The sequence below is a fragment of the Zingiber officinale genome, chromosome 2A (assembly GCF_018446385.1).
Source record: "Zingiber officinale cultivar Zhangliang chromosome 2A, Zo_v1.1, whole genome shotgun sequence".
NCBI classification, from domain to species: Eukaryota; Viridiplantae; Streptophyta; class Magnoliopsida; order Zingiberales; family Zingiberaceae; genus Zingiber; species Zingiber officinale.
The window spans coordinates 150,375,697-150,396,773 of NC_055988.1; the positions used below are offsets into that span (position 1 = coordinate 150,375,697).

The 21,077-nt window shown below is 36.7% G+C and overlaps 3 protein-coding genes across 3 annotated transcripts; 2 read left to right on the forward strand and 1 right to left on the reverse strand.

The window, feature by feature from the left end:
- Positions 1-8,106: 8,106 nt before the first annotated feature.
- On the forward strand, positions 8,107-11,858 carry LOC122042668. Its single transcript, XM_042602910.1, has 6 exons — positions 8,107-8,331; positions 9,981-10,115; positions 10,208-10,319; positions 10,400-10,461; positions 10,571-10,990; positions 11,073-11,858. Exons 1-6 carry the CDS (start codon positions 8,221-8,223, stop codon positions 11,724-11,726), a joined length of 1,494 nt encoding a protein of 497 aa, XP_042458844.1. The 5' UTR covers positions 8,107-8,220; the 3' UTR covers positions 11,727-11,858.
- Positions 11,859-14,032: 2,174 nt separating this feature from the next.
- Positions 14,033-14,545, forward strand: LOC122042671 (histone H4). Its single transcript, XM_042602912.1, has one exon. It carries the CDS (start codon positions 14,107-14,109, stop codon positions 14,416-14,418), a length of 312 nt encoding a protein of 103 aa, XP_042458846.1. The 5' UTR covers positions 14,033-14,106; the 3' UTR covers positions 14,419-14,545.
- Positions 14,546-14,655: 110 nt separating this feature from the next.
- Positions 14,656-20,376, reverse strand: LOC122042669 (serine/threonine protein kinase OSK1-like). The gene is made up of 11 exons (XM_042602911.1): positions 20,105-20,376; positions 19,358-19,548; positions 17,099-17,283; positions 16,478-16,660; positions 16,267-16,398; positions 15,997-16,182; positions 15,582-15,671; positions 15,413-15,496; positions 15,199-15,333; positions 14,938-15,126; positions 14,656-14,845 (listed from the first exon to the last, which is right to left on the reverse strand). Exons 2-11 carry the CDS (start codon positions 19,539-19,541, stop codon positions 14,732-14,734), a joined length of 1,482 nt encoding a protein of 493 aa, XP_042458845.1. The 5' UTR covers positions 19,542-19,548; positions 20,105-20,376; the 3' UTR covers positions 14,656-14,731.
- Between the last annotated feature and the right edge of the window lie 701 nt (positions 20,377-21,077).

The window sequence follows — 21,077 nt, forward strand, 5'->3', positions numbered from 1 at the left end:
AGTTTGAACCGCAGATTTGAATTGACTGTTAACCACTGGTTCCGATGATTAATTGGGCCCCTAAATCATAATCGAACTGAGTATAGTTCAGATTCAGTTAATCGATTCGATCCATCCATCGATCCATTCATCGTCCACTTCTTAAGCCGACGTGCTTGATCAACTCCCACACAGAATGGATTAGCCCTCCTCATGGTACTTTTACGAATGTTCAGTCGCCGTCATGTGTATTATTGTTGCTTGCCTCGTTCCTTCCCTTTACTTTGTCACCTAGCCTTTGTCCCCTAATTACTCGCCCTGCTTCTCGTTGACCCCACTTGGTTCGACTCCCTCGATCCAATTTGCTCCTCAATAATCGGCATAGAAAATAAAATTAAAAATCCCTCTTCTACGCAAACCTTAAACTAATGTTAGTTTTCTTTTTTCTTTCTTTTGTAGTGTTGTTACTTAGATTTTGAGCCAATAATATGCTTTAGAATTTTTATTTTTTGCTACTTGATTAATAACATTTGGGATGAAAAAATAATTGGTTTCATAGCTCATCTATTTGTCATCGAGTCATGACTTCAGTATTTTCAAGTTTAGATTGTTAGTTTTAAAACTTAAAAGTTATTTATTTATTTTTTATTCGTGATTTTGGTTAGATTATGACTTGATTTAGAAATTATATATTATTTTTTACCAATTTGATAATAATTACTAATTAGAAATCTTAAATTAGAGGTTTTATTTTTTACTTGCGTGGTAAAGTTTGGGCAATTTTTTAAAATACATTTATTATATATATTCTTATAATTTATTATTGTTAATCAAAAGTTCATTTTTTTTATTATTTCATTAGGAGACACTATATTTAATGGACTATCATGCATAGATTTTTAAAAAAAATCCAGAGCTAGAAAAATAAAATAATAAGTTACAGTTGAAAATTTTGATTTTTAACCCCTACTTACAAATCCTGAAATAAAGATTATAACTTATGCTTATATAATGTTGACATTGGGATTAAGTTCCAAGGATATATTTGTAAAAAGGTCTATGTCAACTTTTATGCTATGAATTATCAAAATAAAAATTCAGAGAAAGTCAATTTAAATGGTTCAATCTTTCATGATTTAAGGAATTTGATGATTGATATATATAATATAGAAAAAGATGTTATATATTATTTGTATTGCTATATCTTCAAGATATTTAAGGGAAAATAAGTGGGAGGAGAGACTTTTGCTAGTGAAGGATTCACAAATTAAAAGAGTAAAGATAACTTAAATATTCATTTGGCCAGCATAACAATAAAAACCTTAAAACTATCATATTCGTTCAATGCTTGGATTGATTGTATTAGAGTTTTGTTGTGAAAAGAAAATTCATTTTAGGGCTACAACAAAACTGAAGGTAGGTTCTGTTAATCCAGATAACTTTTTATCGAACTAGAGTTTTTGAGTGTTGAGATTAATGATTGATAATAAAAAAAACTCCTAAAAATTACAAGTTAACATCACTTGATATTCATAATTAAAGATATAGTGAGTGCTTGTGCAACTAAAACAATTAATGTTATTGTTAGAGATATTGGCGATTCATTGTTGATCTCTATTTCAGTTGATGAATCTTGTGATATTTCAAGAAAGGAACAAATACTAGTTTTTTTTTTTGTTGGAACAAACAATCTATTGCCGGAGATTTTTGGAGATTTAGTTGAATTTAAAATTACATAGAATTTAAATTCAACTTACAATAGAAATGACATGAGCGGATAATCTCAGGCTGCCAGCAGAGGCTGGTTTCTGCTACGTGCACGAAGAGCGACAGATCAGACTCAGTCGTCGAGTGACCAGATTTGTGTTACCAAGCCGAGCAGTCGAGAGCATAGAGTCCGATTGGACAGAGTAGCCGTCCAACCAGAGAGATCGACCGAGTAGTTGGTCGGACGGGCAGTTAGGTCGGTCGGGCAATATGGCCGAGCGGGCAGAAAGGCTGACCGGGCAGTACGGTCGGGCAGTAAGACCGATCGGGTGATATGGTCGGGTGGACGGACATGCCTGGCGAGAGGCAGGTCGAGCGAGCAGACAGGCATGGCGCGAGGTAGGCAGGCTGGGCGGACAGACAAGTCTAGTGAGAGGCAGGCCGGCGCGGCGGGAAGCGACATGCCAGTCGAGTGAAGCGACGGGCTAGGCGTTTGGGCGAAGCGACAGGCCGGGCGTTCAGGCGAAGCGACAGGCCGAGCGATCAGAGAAGTCGATCGGGTGGACGAAGAGACCTACCGAGCGAGTGGAGAGGTCGGTCGAGCGAAGGAGCCAATCGGGCGGACGAAGAGATCGGACGAGCTGACCGAGCCCTGCGAGAGTCGCAGTTTCCTTGAAACAGATTCGCCCCACCTCTGGTTGTGTTTCGAGACTTACTCGGGTAATCTGTTTCCCAAGATACAGTGGTTGACTGTGATTCCACCAAACACTAGTGGTCACGATGAACTGAGTGACACTCGATGTAGGTCCCTTTGGAGGCCGGTAAGAGGGGAGGGGTAAATTGTCCTGAAAAATAAATTCAACCTTTCTCGGATTTTCAAATAAATAGCACTTGTAATTAAAACAAAAGGAGACTAATAAAAAGAGAACAGACACAAAAGAGTTACTTGGTTTGCAATTAAAGGATTGCTAATCCAAGGAAAGTATGACGCACTATCTGACGATCTCCTTCGGGCGGAGTAGTCTCTTTACAATGTTGACAGCACAAAAGAAAATGTAGAACTAAAAGAACTGGATAACAAGTGAGTTAATTGAATTGTGACAATTAGTGCTATATTTATAGCATTGTTCGGGGCGCTCCGAAGGGTTCCGGGCGCCCTGGGGGAGATAAAACTTTATCCCGGACGCGTCGGTTAGCGTCCACCTCATTCGTGATGAAATTAGGTTTCGGGCGCTTGGAACCCCAAAGTCAACTCCGATTGACTTTTTCGGTCGGGGTCCTCTGTTCCGTTTCAACTCGTCTCGGTCCAGGTCTTCAGCTCCGGCTCCATTAGCTTAGGTGATCTCGGCCATTCGGAATATGGCTCACCCGAACCCAAGTTCCGGCCTTCTCCTCGAGCAGCCTTCCTCCCCCATTTCTCGTCCCTCAAACGTCGCGTGCGTTCTTCTCGTCCACGGATATACTCTTCCGCGGTACCACGTCCCTTGGACGCACTGAGCCCGTTGGCTCTCTCCCGTGCCGTCCTTCTCGCTAACCTTGTCTTCCGCTCGACTTCCTGTGCTCCTAAGTTCCTGCACACTTTGACACAAGGGTTAAACCAAACATGACCTAACTCAACTTGTTTGATCACATCAAAACACCTTAGGGTTTCAACACTCGATTGCTTTCACAGACACTCCGTCGAGCAGGAGTTGGAGGGTAACGAAGCTTTCGCCTCCTTATACAGGAGCTCAGATCTAACAGTAGCAAAAATATTTACGTGCGTTCTTCTCGTCCACGGATATACTCTTCCGCGGTACCACGTCCCTTGGACGCACTGAGCCCGTCGGCTCTCTCCCGTGCCGTCCTTCTCGCTAACCTTGTCTTCCGCTCGACTTCCTGTGCTCCTAAGTTCCTGCACACTTAGACACAAGGGTTAAACCAAACATGACCTAACTCAACTTGTTTGATCACATCAAAACACCTTAGGGTTTCAACACTCGATTGCTATCACAGACACTCCGTCGAGCAGGAGTTGGAGGGTAACGAAGCTTCCGCCTCCTTATACAGGAGCTCAGATCTAACAGTAGCAAAAATATTTACGTGGCAAAATGTTGGTTGTTCCACTTGGGCAAATTTTGCTCCTACCAGTCCGGCATTCGGCGTGCGCATGTCGTGTCCGCACATGAGTCAACATGGTTTAGTGCAATTCTAGCCCTGAATTTGCACCCCACCCTCTACGCACCCACGAGTGTGAGAGAGTCTCTCCCCACCTCTCCCCATGCTTTTGTTCACATTCTCAATGTATGTGAATCAATATAAATCAACCAACATGCCATGAAACTCCCAATGTGGGACTAAAGCCCCATTTACAATGGAACTTCTTTGCTCTTCCACCTCTTCTCTATACACATCACTTATATCCAACATTTTTTTGAGTTATGTGAATAGTAGTGGCGTGTAAATGTATGCTTTATTGGAATTGAATATGTTACTTGTACTATAACACTCCTATTGAAAATTATCATTGATAAGATATTTTCTAAATATAATTTAAGTATGTCTAAGTTGAGAGGATAGAACTTTGATGGAACAAGTAATATGTAAGGTAAATTTAAAGGTCTTAAAATACCCATTTTAAATGAGAGCCCGTGCCCATTTTACATATATTGTTTTGCATATCAACTTCAACTAACTCTATAGTTGTGGCTAAGAAAAAATCTTCTGATTTCTAATTTCTATCGTATTATTGGTGATGTGGTAAATATTGTTAGATCATTTTGCAAACGCTCTGATCTTATTTAGGAGAAAAATTTAGATTTTATTATTGAGACATAGGAGAAAGGTGATATTTAAAGTGGTTGGACATTTAATCAAGAAACTATCCTTCAACGTGCTGGAGATACACATTGAGAGTCATATTATAATTCTTTGATAAATTTGATTTTTATGTTCTCTGTTGTTAGTGATGTGCTTAAAATAATTTTAGAAGATGATTATAGTTCTCCTGGTATAAGTATGCAAACACCGACTCTAAAGTATGAGAAATGATGATTGATATTCATTTTTAGAAATAGTTAACTATTTTTCCAACAACATTATATTAATGTTCTCAAAATGGATGATATGCTTGTACATTAAGCACCACATGGCCATCCTCATCACAATCCACCAAAAGTGACAAGTTTGCATCATTATCATGTTGATATATTCTATGATGTTATTTGATCATGTCCGGAATCTGAGTCAGATGTTAGCCGGATGAACTGTTGCGGGTGTTGACGGAGGGGCTACTAGAACACCCTTCTCGTATGCGCCTACAAGAATGGACTCCCACATGGCACTGACAGACGACGATGATTGAGCCGGCGGTACTTGAGCTCTACGCACACTCAGACAAGTACACAGAATGTTAGAAGCACGAAACTAGGGAAAAAGTCCTCTGAGCAGACCCTCCGACGTTTAAGTCAGGTACTTTTTCCCTAGAAGAACAGTGTATAAAAAAGAAAGAAAAGTAGAAGTCAAGTGGGAATGTGCGAGAGAGCGTACCTGCACAAGGGAAAGGACCTCCCTTTTTATATGACAGTGCATACCTTTGGAGGCTGACCGATGTAAGAGAATGTCGGATATCAGGACCTGTCTGGTGATGAACAACACGTGACATCTTCCTGTAGAGTAGAGGAAGGTTTCATTCGCAGGTGACCGCAGACCGTTGGAATATTCTCTGACATTCAACAGTTATTCTCTGACAGACGGTTATGATTCCCTGACTTATTGTCGTGTAGCACCTTCTAAACCGACCTTTTGTCCCGACCGGGTATGAATAGGACAGCTCAGGCTGATATGTCGGGTATGACACCTGGTCTAAACCTTGAGGGGTCGAGAGCTGTGGTGAGATCGTCCAAGACCCGACCAGGAGTTGGCTGATCGAGAGTTAACTTACTGAGAGAAACATGTTTGGATGTAACCGAGCCGTGAGAACCCGATCAGTCAGATCCAGATCAAATATTACCCTCGATCGCCCACCATGCCTTAGACCAGGGTGTCTCAGATCTGGGGTCCTGGTATGTGAAAACTTGACTGGGAACCATGTTGCTGACGTCGTCACACGGTCCTACTTCTTCTTTCCTTAACTGTTGACAGCCACACCGTCTTGACCTTTGACTAATACGTCCTTTTGACTTCTGACTGTTACGTCCCCTTGACTTCTGACTGCTACTTTTTCTTGATTTCTTACTATCACGTCTCCTTAACTTCTGACTGCCTGACTTTATTTGACCCCACCATTATGCACCGTATCATTATTGTTATGCAACTTCAATAATTAAATGATCGTTTTTCTTAAGCAACTATGAAATTACTCCTCTATATAATTTATTTTTGTCCACAAAACTCTTTTGGATTTTTGATAAGAAAAAATTAATGCCATTAGTTGAATTTTATCTACAAGATTTGATCTCATCATACTTGATGATCAACTTGAAATTTATATATGTGATATGTGTTTTTACAAAATATTTTAAGGATTGAAAAATCTTGATGATCTTTTAGATAAATTAATTACGTCAAAAAACAATATAGTATACCTGTTGATTTATAAGTTTTTGACATTAATATTAATTCTACGTAGAGTGATTATTTTATTCTATGAGAATTATAAAAGATTAATTGAATAAGTGATAATTAAATTAATAATATATATATATATATATATATATATATATATATATATATATATATATATATATATATATATATATATATATATATATATATATATATATATATATATAAAAGAGTTCAACGTTCCTCTTGTCCACCTTTTTTTTTTTTTTTTCGCATGAATTTGTCAACATAACAATAAAGTGCAGATTATCCAGTCTACTCTTCACACCTCGACCACTAATCTTTTTCAAGCCCCTGCCAGCCAGATATTTTCCTGGATTTTTTTATTCATTTAATTAATTTCACAATCGATTTTCCTTCAAACATATTAAATAGAAAACAGATTCCACGAATCCAGTGGCCGTAACTCTTTTTATCTAATTTTATTTTTTTTCCCTAAAAAAATAAAAGAAAGAACACGGCCTACCTTCCATTATAAATAGGCAGCCAAAGGCTCCTGCGCCACAAATGTATGCCCAAAGCCTTTTTTTTATTATTATTTGAAGCAAAATCTAGTAGTGCGAAAAAGGACGCACGCACTTTGGCTGCGTGGCAGAAAAGTGCAGCACTTTTCGCATCTAGTGGCCAGAAATCTCTCTCTATCCTGCCCAATTTCTGTGGCTCCAGATATTTCTTTTTACAGATATTTTTTTTATCGTTTGCCCTCCCAATTCAGCAATTTTTCGTGGCTGCAGATATTTTGGGGAGATATTTTATTCTTCCATCTCCGTCAGCAATTTAATTCACCCTTATCTCAAGAGTTCTGCCCGGTTCCTCGTCATCACACGGCATTGCACTTTATTTTCTTGATCAATTTTTTTTTATGTAACTTTAAATTGCATCGGCTAGAAAATGAAAATTTAAAAATTAAAAACAGACGCCTCAATTTAAAAGAAAGATGTTGTTTGTTTTATGTTTTTTTTTTGAAATTATAAATAATTTTATTTTAAAAATATCTTTTAATCCTGTACTATTGTAGTAATTAGGGCTTACACCGTTTAAAAATTATCTAGTAACTATTAGAGACTGCAGCAGTTAGACAATAACTATTATTACTATTTTAAAATGATTTTCATTAATTTTAATTAATTTTGATAAAATTTAAATAATTTTAATTAAATTGGGATATAATGATAATATTAAAAAATTTTAAATTCACCTTAAATATATTATAGCAGATATTAATAATTTTTATATATTATAGTAACTATTAAGTAATTTTTATATAATCTAACAGTTATAGATGATAACTGCTCCAATAACATCTAATTAAGAGGTATTTTGGAATAAAATAAGAGGTGGCTATGTTTTTTTTTTTGAAGAGGTTGAATTTATGATTTGTAATATTTGGGCGGGATTTGTACCAAAATAAAAAAAAAAAGTCAAAATCAGTCAAGATTGAACGAACCGTTATGACGAATCAACTGCAGTTTTGACTTTAGCTCCCACCACGTTGAGAGACGCGTGTCGGAGTTCCAGTGGCGTGAAGCCGCCACCTGTGAGAAATCGAACCGGCGTGCGGGCCGCCGAATCACGTGCCTCCTCGCACACCGGCGCTACGTGGCGGAAAAGGAAAAGGGACCGTCGTGGGTCCCACCGCACTCCCAACTACTGGCCGCTTGTTTTCAATCCGCTTCTCGTGGCCACGGAAATTTCGAGTCCGAGTAATTTGAGTGGCTCGCGAATATTTATGTTTTTTTTTGTGTTAATTTTTTTTATTATTATTAATTGGGCGGATTTTATTTACTTATTTATTTGTAAAGTAACTGACGACGAGTGCTTAAGTTGTTTCCCGAACTGCTCTGGAAAAGGGCAGGAATCAAAGCGGACGACGAAGGAGGCGGCGAGGGTTTGCGATCCGATCTCTCAACCTTTCCGGAATCGAGATCGATGCAGGCGAAGGGGAGAAGCTGCGAAGGCCTGGGAGGAGGGAGAGGGAAAGGGAGACGGAGAGGGAAAAGTGGAGAGGTAGTTGCTACCGAGGAAGAGAAGGCAGATCAGGTACATAGATCACTGCCGCATAACTTTCGTTTCTTTTCCCCCCCTTATTTTTGATCGCCGTTTTTTAATTTAATTGATTTCTAGTTCGACGAGGGCGCTGAGTTTTTTTTAGTGATTTTGGAGCATTGCTGTTGGTCTCTCGCTTGTTGTTGTGTTGTTGGATTGAATACTGTTGATGGAAATATTGGAGTCTAGTGACTTTGGGCTTCTGCAACAGCGAATGGCCTGATTTGATCTGAATATTTCGGATAGCAGAAAATTATAAGAGCTAGGTTTTCAAACTGGTTCGGTTTGATAGGCTTCGATTGAAGTTTTTGGATTGAGCTTTGATATTTTACATTTTGTTATGAATTTCTCATCTTTTTGTTTCTTTAATAAATATTTCTATTTTTTTTAATCGAGTTTAGAAGTGATTAATCCTGGGCTGGTTGATTGTGTTTTTGTAATATTTTTTAAGAAAAATTGCACTAGAATAAAATGTTATTCTAGATATATCGTGTGAGATAGTTAATTCTATCTATATATAACTATTTTGTCCTAATCTAGATGGTCCAATATAGTTAAAATGACTCCAAGCCAATAATAGTTATATATATCTACTAAATTGCCGCCGACATATTTATTATTGTGATTGTTAACAAATACAAATAAACCGATTATATAAAATTTATTGGAATACTACTTCTAAAAGCCTAATATGTTCTTAAGTATATCTCCTTTTTATATTAATATAAATATGCCTAATAGATATCTACTAAATTGTTGCCGAGATATTTATTATTGTGATTGTTAACAAACATAAATAAACCGATTATATAAAATTTATTGGAATACTACTTCTAAAAGCCTAATATGTTCTTAAGCATATCTCTTTTTTATATTAATATGCCTCTTTTTTATTATTGTGATTGTTAACAAATACCAATAAACCGATTATATAAAATTTATTGGATACTACTTCTAAAAGCCTATTATGTTCTTAAGCCTATATTAAGTAAATCAAATTTGTACAGAAAGGACAATTTTGAGGACAGCGATCTAAAATTAGTGCTATCTATCTCTTTTCCTCCACAAATTGGATTGATTTTTAGAGGCAGAGGAAGTGCACAAAACCGAGTATTTGGATTTGTTTATCTAAATTCTCTCCTGATCTTGTGGTGAGGTGTCATAAAATGCATAAAAAACTAGCCCGTACTAGTCTCTCCGTCCCTTTTTTGATATACGGAAAATAACTCTGTAATTTGTGTGGCCACTATGACTATCAGAGATCTTAGCCAATATTTTTTCTATCTCAGTTCTTATCCACTAATGCAAAATCTAATCAATTCCAAATCAGATTAAACTGCGAGCTCATCATCCTCTATATCTTACGAAGAAACTAGTTTTTCTTTGCAAAGAGAGAAGTTGTTATTAAGAAAGAGAGTGTTACCAACAACGCTTACTCCAATGGTCATGCAGATGCAATTTAGATTTTTTTTTTCCCTTCTTCTGTCTCTGTGTGTGTGTGTGTGTGATCCACTTTATTTGATGATTTGCTTTGAATTATCTTTTACATGTATAAGCATTTTTATCTGCATTAAATCTTATAAATGTTGCTCTGATTATGAGAGCAGAGAGGCTCATACGTATCTGTTCTTTGTGAATTCCAGGAGAACTGTTTTCCGTCAATGACAATGAACGACATTAATCTTCCAAACAATCTGCTTTTTGTTAATGTAAGATCATCTGCTGACCAGACTCACTCAGAGGATCTGGCAGTATCAGCATCAGATCCACTGATTAGGGTAATTTTCTCAGCTAAATGTTCAGAATCATGTGATGATTTTTCACTGCTCAAATAGATTCTGAATGGATTGTTGTTCTTCATACTCATTAGGTGAGGAAACCTTACACAATCACGAAGCATCGAGAGAAGTGGACTAAAGAAGAACATGAAAAGTTTTTGGAAGCTATTAAACTTTATGGCCGTGCTTGGCGTCGTATACAAGGTACTTCCCCGTTTGTATTGAATTATCTTCCAATTGGCTCTAGATTTTCTTCTTTTTCCTGATTAAGAGTCTACATGCAGAACATATCGGCACAAAGACTGCCATTCAAATCCGAAGTCATGCACAGAAGTTTTTCTCAAAGGTGTGCTATTATTTTTCCAATAATTTCTCTTTCATTATCTCATCACTGCTGTTGTTGCCTTTTCCCTTTAGATTTGCAATAAAATTCCTGATTTCACCTTCAAATCTAGGTCGACCGCAAAGCAGATACTGGAAAGTCGATTGACATACCTCCTCCGAGGCCAAAGCGAAAACCACTGCATCCATATCCTCGTAAGCTAGGCCATGGGTGCACTGCTACTGTTCCAAATGCAAAGTCACCGGAGAACTCTTCCTTCACAATTCCTTCATTCTCCGAACAAGAGAGTGGTTCACCAGTCTCAGTGCTGTCTTTATTCAGATCTGATACTTCTGGTTCATTCTTCTCAAAGACTCGAAGCATCTGTGCATCACCATCGTCAACTGTGGTCGGTTTAGACCCGATGGACGTTTCAATGAGTGACTCAGAGAACGGATGTTGCTCCCCAACCTCATCAGCTTTGATAGACAACAAGATTTTAGTGCTGGGCCTGGAAACTAGCAGCTCAACTAAATTAGATGAAGCTATGCCGGTACATACATCAATCTCTCTGATAGATCTTTTCTAATTCATTTCAAGAACAAGCTTTTATCAACGTTTAACTGTCATTACAGGTGCCCGACATGGATCCGAAGGATAGCAACACTTCAGTTGAAGCACAACCTACGAGCGTTAAACTCTTTGGAAGAACCCTTCTCATCTCCAACTCTGGAAAAGCATGTTCCTCTAATGATCAGAAAACCAACATGGACACCCATATCCAAGCTCCATCGCTCGCGCACATATCATCCTGCGAAGCTTCATGCCGGCTCACAACAAGCAGTATTGCACCGGATGCCGCAGCGCATTCTATGTGCCACTTTCTGGAGTTCCAAGCTCAAGGTGTCCAAATGAACTCCAACGCCGAAGTATTTGCCCCAGTGCCCTTCTGGAGTTTTTTCGGAAGCAGACTATCTCCTCTCCCATTCACCACCACGCAACAAGACATGAGGGCGAAAAGAAAGGCACCGCTGAACGCCACAGGACATCTAACTATGGAGAAAGAAAATTATAATACTGATACAAGCACAAGCTCAAGCTCAAATTGGAATGAAACTAAAACCGCCATCGACGATGTCAATCGTTCTGTCGAAGGGCAAGGGGTTTCAGCATTGCAGGTGCACAGATGCAGCACCACCCGCAGACTAAAGAGAAGCAAGTACTCGGCTTTCTCGCCTGTCGAAACAACAAACCAGTACATGAACAAGGAGCTCAGTGCCCTAACATAAAAAAGTGAACAATAACAGGGATTACTCACCTACTTCAGTAGATAGACATGCTAACCAGATGCTGTGCTGTAGGGAAAGAGTCTATGACTGTGTTCCTTTTTTTCGCATCTGTGATTAATTTTTTCTGGCGTATGCATCTGCCCTTTATTATTATTATTATTATTATTATTATTATTATTATTAGTTTTCACTTTGCTGTTTGTAATTTAAGGATTATATTATGTTAGGCACTTGTGGCCTGCTGCTTGTACACATGCAACTTGCTGTGCTTTACTAAGAATTTGCTAAAGTGCTTACCACTGGGATTGCTGACATTGCAGATAAGATCTTGTTTTGAAATTTTTAGGTTATCACGTATAATTTTAATTATATGATTATCAGATAATCATATAATCAAAATAAAATATAATTAAAAATTAGTGATTAAATTATTATTATTATTATTATTATTATTATTATTATTAGTTTTCACTTTGCTGTTTGTAATTTAAGGATTATATTATGTTAGGCACTTGTGGCCTGCTGCTTGTACACATGCAACTTGCTGTGCTTTACTAAGAATTTGCTAAAGTGCTTACCACTGGGATTGCTGACATTGCAGATAAGATCTTGTTTTGAAATTTTTAGGTTATCACGTATAATTTTAATTATATGATTATCAGATAATCATATAATCAAAATAAAATATAATTAAAAATTATTTGATTCAACCTATATAATATAACAAAAATTTATTTAGTTGAAATTTTTAATAAATAATCAAATTTAATATTTTATTATATTATCCTCAATTACAAAATCAATCTTACGTTTTTCTTTTTGGGTTTTTACTTTTGTTCCCTGTGTTTTTTTACTTTTCATTTTTACATTTTTATGTGTTTTTTTTTTACTTTTTTCAATTTTTTTCGTTTTATGTGTTTTTTTACGTTTTTTTAAATTTTTTTATGTGTGTTTTTTTTTAAAATTTTTTAATTTGTTTTATATTTTTTTAATTTTTAATTTTTTACGTTTTATTTATTTATTTATGCCCTTTTTCTTTTTATAATTTTTTTCACATTTTTCTCTTATCGAAGGATATTTTTACCAAAAACATTCGTTAATCCTGTAATCAATAAAAATCTTAATTTTTCAAAAATTTTTGATTCCGGATTGTATGTTCCTTTTACTGATGTGTAAGACTATGGATCGATAATCATTAATTTTTTAAATCAAATAAGATTTTTGTTAATAACCTTAGATAGATAATTAAGATTATCAAGGATAATATTTAATTAAATCCACCCTTAGACCTTAGTCCATATCTTTTGGGATGATTGAGGTTTTGCTACTTGCATGTCAAATAAATGAGATCGGATTTCTTGGTTAAAGAAAATAGATCAGGATATGGTCTATAATCAATTGTAGTCAGATCATAATTATGATCTGACCGTAATTAGGTGTGAACCATCCCAATCTATTTTTTTTTATCTGATGTCATTTAGAAAACAGATCTCCAAATAAATTGCTCCAATCGACGGATTGAATATTATTGGTTTCGCCATTACCTGCCGCATTCGACCCTGTTTTAATTAGGGGAATTTCATTTTACAGGGGTTTGTTTTCAAATTATTATCCAAGAATTTTAAAATTTAGATAATCAAAATGCTCCCTTTTATTTTGTTAAACTTTTATCATTTTACCTCTCTACGTTTATATGTATTCAATAAAAAAATCAATCTTTTTTATAATTCAAATGTTTAGATCATACGACTAATTCAAAAGAGACAGTCTTTTTCCTAATTTGCTTGTTGAAAAAATCTAAAATAATTTTATTTTTCTCTAATTCACTTGTCGATTAAACCTAAAATATAATTTATAATCTAAAATATAATTTGTGTATTCAAAAGTCATCTTTTAAAAATATTCATCTCATTTAAAAAAAAATCAAATTATAAACACATGAGCTTGCTTTTATCATCGCAAACAGTGTGCTGGCAGACTGGCAGTTATTTGTCGCACATGATGTTGTCCTCGTTTGCTTATTACTTGTTACAAATAAAATTATTATCCAGAAAAACATTCATTAAAAAAATCTATTTATATTTTCAATTTTTTTTAAAAAAAATAAATACCAAACAAATCCAAAGGCAAAGCCATCAAATATGAAAATCCGCAAGGTGGCCGCCAAAAGCGTCGGATCGAAGACAGACACGTCACTGATCCGGACTAAGCAACCCAAACAGATCTCAACTCTACAAACCAAATCGAACGAACAATAAACACCATCCCACGGATCCCTCCTCTCCTCGCTCTCTATAAATCTCCCCCGCCCACAGCCTTCGGCCGCACCGGCTGTTCACCTTCTCGAATTTCTTGTACTTCTTCTACCTCGTTCGTCGACATGTCCGGCCGTGGCAAGGGAGGCAAGGGGCTCGGCAAAGGCGGAGCTAAGCGCCACCGCAAGGTCCTTCGCGACAACATCCAGGGCATCACTAAGCCGGCGATCCGCCGCCTCGCCCGACGCGGCGGCGTCAAGCGCATCAGCGGTCTCATCTACGAGGAGACCCGCGGCGTCCTCAAGATCTTTCTCGAGAACGTCATCCGCGACGCCGTCACCTACACCGAGCACGCCCGCCGCAAAACCGTCACCGCCATGGACGTCGTTTACGCCCTCAAGCGCCAGGGCCGCACCCTCTACGGTTTCGGCGGCTGATACTTTCCTATTCTCCAGGGTTAGGGTTTGCACTAAGATGTAGCTCCTGAATCATGTAATCAAACATGTGAATGCGTTTTTTTTCCTATCAAGGATGCACTGCTCAACTCGTTTAAATTCCCTACAACTGTTCTTGTGAAAATGCATCAATCAAAGAAGTAATGCTACAAAAGGGAAGAATTTGATGAAGAAACCGCTCTGTTCCGCGAGCTTAAAGTGATCGTCAAACCATCGATATGCACAACACTATTGTAGTATATAAAGTATTAGAAATTGCTCAGATAAATCTTATATCAACAATTAAGTAGGATCGTCACAGAACTCTAAGCTGAGCGAGAAATGCAGCACACAAGTCAAGAAACAATAGCTGAGGGCCACTCACCCTCTGCAGATCGAGGAGATATTTGTCTTCCTTGGTCTTGTAAAGCTGCATGATACATGAATCCATCGACCAGTTTTTAAAATCCAATATGATGGTTATTGGTGGTTAGAGAGAGGATGATCGAGGAAGGTTTTTACCTGCATTTCAAACTTTACCACCAAAAGCTCTTTATCAGCACCTTCAGTTTCGATAGCAGCTTGAGAATCAGCAAAACCTGGGAAATAACGGCACTTCATGTTGTAATGCCCAATCTGTTTCCAAGAAATATTCAGCTCTTGCAGGGCTTTGAGCACCTCCGTCATGATCTCACGAGGATGGGCTCGAGACTGGATGATCAAAGTTTTGCATATTAAGGACTAATCGAACAACTTGATTTAGAGAGGGGAGCAAATGAGCACCTGAAGACCAAGAGCCCATTTCCTTTCAGAAGCAGGGGAATGTGGTGCTCTTGGATTAATCATCCCCTGTTGTTCCATGTAACCAGGTTGGCGATGTGGAGCTGCCATGCCACTTGAATTGGTATTCAAATAATCCTGCAAAACATGTATTTAATCCTGAATAAGCAGCCAAATAATTCGCAGTTGCGTGATCGAGTTATAACAGTTTGAATACCATGGTTTCTTGAAAATCACCACCGAGATAGCCACTCGTCGTGCGGAAATGATTGTCCACAAGCAAGTAGTAAGAAACAGTTGCCTGATTATGAACACTGATGGATTCAGTTATAGTCCCATACTATGAAGTTGCTAACTCAAGGAAGCTCTTTGATTGAATGAAATACCTCATTCTGTATCCTGTTATGAAGAGACTCGACCAACTGGTTCTTGTCGAAACCCATCTTAGTCACCTCCAGAAGGATGTCTTCATCGATCTGTAAGGATGGTCAACTGTTTGTCAGAAAGATTGTAGAATCTTCAAATCACCTACTAAAAACCAGAAGACAACCTTGCAGAACAGTGAGAGATTTTAGAATCTTCAGCTACCAACTGTTTTCACACTTTGCTGTTTGGAGACTATTCTTTGCTTATTACTTAAACAACATTCTTAAAAACTAAATATTAGAATGAGAATTCCTTAGAAATAACTACTTGGAGTTCTTATCTGAGCTATCACAACCTAACAGAAACAAGTATTAACATATTGTCATCAACCAAAGCAATAATAACCAATCAGAGTAACAACTAAAAACTCCCCACCTTTTTAGCTTGTTGTGAAGTATCTGGTGGAGGAACAGCTAGATAGCGAGGAAGACGAATCTTGAACCATGCATGTTCACGGATCTGAGGAATGGTTATTCTCTTCATAGGATCAACAACCAGCATTTTAGGAATCAAATCTCGGGCAAGAGCAGACAAATGGCTAGGAAGAGTATATATACCTCCCTAGATTATTGACAATAGTGAATCCGTCAGTGTATTATGTTTATGGATGGTAAAGAGATTGTGTATTGTTATAGGATTTCTTGCCTTTATCTTCTTGAATAAGTTTGGAATATTCTCATCGTCAAAGGGAAGGGTACCACAAAGAAGAGCATACAGAATGACACCACAACTCCAGACATCAACCTCAGGTCCAGCATAAAGTTTTCCAGAAATGACCTAAAGAGGATGAACTCATCACAGTACAAATCAAAGTAAATGGAGAAATGAAACATGAAACATCAAAATTTCTAAATACCTCAGGAGCAGCATAATTTGGGCTTCCACAGCTAGTCTTCAGAAAATGGCCATCACGCATAACGTTACTTAAGCCAAAGTCAGCAATTTTAACATTGCACTTTGAATCCAACAACAAGTTCTCTGGCTTCAAGTCCCGATGAGCAACCATGTTTCTGTGGCAGTACTCAACACCAGATATAATCTATTTGGTGAAGACATATGTTTTTGACAACAAAAGAAGGAAAGGAAGTCAGGCGTGTTTCAGTTATTAGAGAGGGAAGTCAGGCATATTTCAGATTATTAGAGGGAAGTCAGGCATGTGCAGAAGATTAGAGAATGTACTAAAATTTATCAATATGTACTAAAACTGACATCAATATCAATATGCCGTTGCCATGTAAAACAACACAAATTCTCAATGAATCTTCAACGAAAGACACACTGAACAGGAAAGAAAACAGAGACTAATTCTTGAAAGTATCTGGAAAAGACAGATTTTTCCTGCTTTTAAACGTGCTCAACCAAAACATGTGCCAAACAAACAAAAATAGACTACCAGCCATTAGATAATGAAATGGGAAATTTGATTTTTCAGATGCATCCAAGGACAAGGTACGAAAAGCATGAAATTCTCAAGTACCTGTTGGAAGAAGCGGCGAGCTTCAACCTCCTGTAACCTTCCTTTTTCAACAATATAATCAAATAGCTCGCCGGATTTAACATACTCCATCACAACAAAAATGTCTGAATGTGTCTCAATCACCTCATAAAGTCGTATAATATGCGGATGCATAAACAACCTTAATATTTTGATCTCTCGTCTCACTGCAAAACAAAAAAATGTCACCTAGAAATATCAATTAAACAATGTCAACATAGAGTGTAAATACTGAAAAGAAATGATGACGTATATGGAACTTATGTCTGAGTTTCTCCAACACATCATATGGCAAAATCAAAGTCATGGACATCTAAGAATATTGGTTGTTTTAAGTGTATAACAAGATGGTGTTGCATGTCTTAATCACTGATCTCAGAAGAGAGAAGAAAATCTTCAAATTACTAGTTGTTTTATTAATGCTTGAATGATGAAAACAATAAGAAGCCTATCCATAGGCATTACAACAATCCCATAAGAATCTAAGGTTTCTAGATGCATTAAAAGTGAAACAATAGACTTAGTTTTATGCAGTAATAAGATAAAATTTAAAAAAAAAATCTAATTTATTAAATAGTCTATTTTTATTGCACTATTTTCCACCAGCAAACACTCAACTTTGAATGAGTTGAAGGACATCATTAATAAAATATTCCTCAAGTAGAAATAAAATATAAAATTGAAAATCAGACCATGATTTGACTTGTTTTAACATAACATGTTTATGACATCAAGAGTATTATGGCCAATGATCCTACTCCATCTTAGACAAATTTTAGTCATGTTTTAAATTAAATTTTGTGACCTTGAGTAATTATCTTACTAATAATACATTTTTTGCATGCTTTCAATTTGCATCATTAGATCCCTATATCTAGGTTGTTTGCAGTGAAAAAGATCATATAAAGAAGAGAAACAGATTAGGAACATTTGTAATGAAATATAGAAAATTGTGAGAGTGCATTCATACCTAAATGATAAGAAAGGACATCATAATATTTTACATTCTCTAATTGAAGAGTGTATGTTGTGCATTAAACGATTGTTGTGTTATAATATTCATGTCAAATCTGTCTCCTTTGACTTATGCTTCAAGATCATGTATTTTACCATGTCATGCGTGAGAAACTAGGAAAACATTGTATCAAGTATGCCTCGTGGTAACAAGCCATCTGTTAAGATAGTTATATAAAAAGGCATCTGAGAGAAAAATGTGTTATTCATCTCTGAGAGCATATAAATCTTTCTTATATCATTTACTTGATTTAGGTGCAGAAGAATATTAATAAAATTATAATCGTAGATGAATAATTGTAATCATCTGCAGGGAAAAGAAGTTTATGATTAAAAAATTTAAAGCTTCTTTTGAAGGATTCCAAGAGCCCAAGCTATTGAATTACTAGGTCCAATGAGCCTAATCCAGACTAACGACACGAGCACAAGTAAAAGGCATACACAATAAATGAAAGACAAGCACCAAAAGGCTGTTGGTCGATATGGCTAAAATGGGCAGAAGCATATTGCAGCAAAGGCATTGGCAACCAGCTAATGCTCTGATGAGGATACCACAACACTAAGGAAAATTCAGGCTCCCTCATTAGTCACTTGGACAGTCGAAAGAAGGTTTCCTTGGTACATAAGCACTATTATAAATAACTTGGCATAATTATTTGGTTTTAACCTAGTTCCAATGCCTCATTTTATTATGGTATTAGGTCATTGCATATATTCCAAGACTTGAAATTTGATGTGTGATTAGGTCCACTGGCTTTGCCATTACAGACATTATATGAACGTAGATATGAAGAAAGTGAAGGTATTTTTAAGAATATATGGAATTAATATTCCAGTAGTGGATTCTTCATTGATTGAAGAACTGATAACAAAATTTTACCTGTAAATTGTGCAATGGGAAGTAGATTTTATTTTTATCCATTAGCTGTTCTCCAATAACATGAAATACACACAATTTAATTGGATAGATCGCTAGATGAACTTGCTACACATCATACAAACAGATGATAGAACTCTAAAAAACAAAAGAATAGAAATCAACTGAATTTTCTATAGAAAGTTGCCATATTCGAGGTGATCATTGTGAACCTCTTATAAATGATACATCAAACCGCTAGCAAAGTGTTTATTGATATTTTTTTTAGTAGCTCAATAAATATATTCAAAATGGAGGAGGATCTAGATAACAAGAACATGAAGAGAAAAACAATCCTAGCAATGCCATACCTTTTTCTTCCATTTCCATACTCTTTACTTTCCGACGGTTCAGGATCTTGATAGCAACCTTGTGGCCGGTCAACAAATGCTCTGCAATTTTAACCTTACCAAATGATCCAATGCCAAGAGTCTTTCCTAGCTTATAATTTTGCAAGACCACATCAGCGCTGCTACCTCTACCAGATCCTTCCATTTTGAGTCTGAAATAATATCAAAAGAAAGCAGTTAAGCGTGTTTGCTCACATCATTTAATTAGGAGATGGAGGTTGAGCAAGCGTACAAGCTTAACAATGAAGAAATTTCAATAGTTTAACACAATTGAAACTGTAGGTGCAATCAAATTAATGCCGTGAAAAGAACAAAGCTCAAACCCATATATTAGGTGACAAGAAATTTTTTTTTTAGAAGATTTCAACCAAGCATAAGTAACAATCAAATTCTTATAAAACTGCACAGATAAATGCCTATAGACTGTAGAAAACAATCGATGGCAGCATGTCATAATATAAACTTTCCAGACTAAAAAACAAAAGATAAAAATAACAACTACGATCCAAAAGGAATGAAATCCGCATCACACATATAGCTTAACAACGAAAGGAAATACAAGCATCGCATCAGCTCATCACATATTTCCAAAATTGCAACATCGCGGAAATGAGAAGGCAAGGTTTTTCATATTGGGTTTGAAAGGGAGGAGGGGAAAGGAAAGCAATTGCAGTACCAAAATCAAGCAAAAAGAAGCAGAAAACCCACCCGAATCAACAGAGGCTCGCTGCTACCGGCGTCCAAGAGAATCGAGGAGCGGAGAAGGCGGCGAGGATCGGATCTAGGGTTTTGGGATTCGACGAGGAGAAGGAAGCAAGGCGAAACGAGATCGATCTGAGAAGTTGCGCAGGAAGAGAGAACCGACGATCGATGGAGGGACGAGATAATCCAATCATCGACGCGCCATCGTGGCCACCGAAGGCTTCCCCGTCCAGATCGATTTGCGTTGCATTTATTTGTTTTGTTTATTGCAGGAAGGCGACACACTGTTGCCCTCCGCATGTCCATGACATTCGATTGGGTAGGTTTAGGCATGTTTACTTCGGAGGATGGAACTCATTGCTTGCTGATAAATAATTTATTAAGAAAATAAAAAGAGCACTCCTTTTATTTCGTAAAATAAAATTTTCCCCTTTTAAACATCTGTTTTTAAGTCTTACAAGCTAATATAAAAATAGGATTCAATTTTTTTAATATAATTAAATATAAAAATTCTTTGTTTTGTTACACTAGTTATTTGAATTCAAAAGCTTTTTTAGAATTTACAACGTGTTCCCTCTAATTTAGCACTTATGATACTAATACTTATTGATCAACTGGTAAGTCGACTAGATTCGTAAAGCATTTCACTAATATACGAGGATTTAAATTTATATAATTATACTACAGCGAGGAATTTAACTCTGTTACTCTTATTTTGAACGAGAAAAAGTAGCACCTCGTAAATTCTACAAGATAGCGAATGAACAATATGTTCTACCGTAGTTTTTATTGTTTTAATACAAACACAATGCATAACTGATGTACTCTAGCTATTCCTCAAATAAATATGTGACAATGGCACTTCATGCATTCACTAAGATTGACTGCCTCAGAGAAGATGGCCTAACTAGAGATCTGCCATATGCAATAAGGCAGTGGCAGAGCCATAAGCTTCTTTGCTTTGCTAACATAAGCTCGC

Excerpts from the sequence above, each read along its gene's own strand:
- LOC122042668 (XM_042602910.1), top strand. The coding sequence starts at position 8,221 with ATGCAGGCGAAGGGGAGAAGCTGCGAAGGCCTGGGAGGAGGGAGAGGG. Across the intron at positions 10,116-10,207 it reads CATCAGATCCACTGATTAGG|GTGAGGAAACCTTACACAAT; the intron begins GTAATTTTCTCA and ends CATACTCATTAG. Across the intron at positions 10,991-11,072 it reads AATTAGATGAAGCTATGCCG|GTGCCCGACATGGATCCGAA; the intron begins GTACATACATCA and ends CTGTCATTACAG.
- LOC122042671 (XM_042602912.1), top strand. The coding sequence starts at position 14,107 with ATGTCCGGCCGTGGCAAGGGAGGCAAGGGGCTCGGCAAAGGCGGAGCT.
- LOC122042669 (XM_042602911.1), bottom strand. The coding sequence starts at position 19,541 with ATGGAAGGATCTGGTAGAGGTAGCAGCGCTGATGTGGTCTTGCAAAAT. Across the intron at positions 16,399-16,477 it reads CAAATTATGCTGCTCCTGAG|GTCATTTCTGGAAAACTTTA; the intron begins GTATTTAGAAAT and ends CATCCTCTTTAG. Across the intron at positions 15,334-15,412 it reads GTGATTTTCAAGAAACCATG|GATTATTTGAATACCAATTC; the intron begins GTATTCAAACTG and ends CATGTTTTGCAG.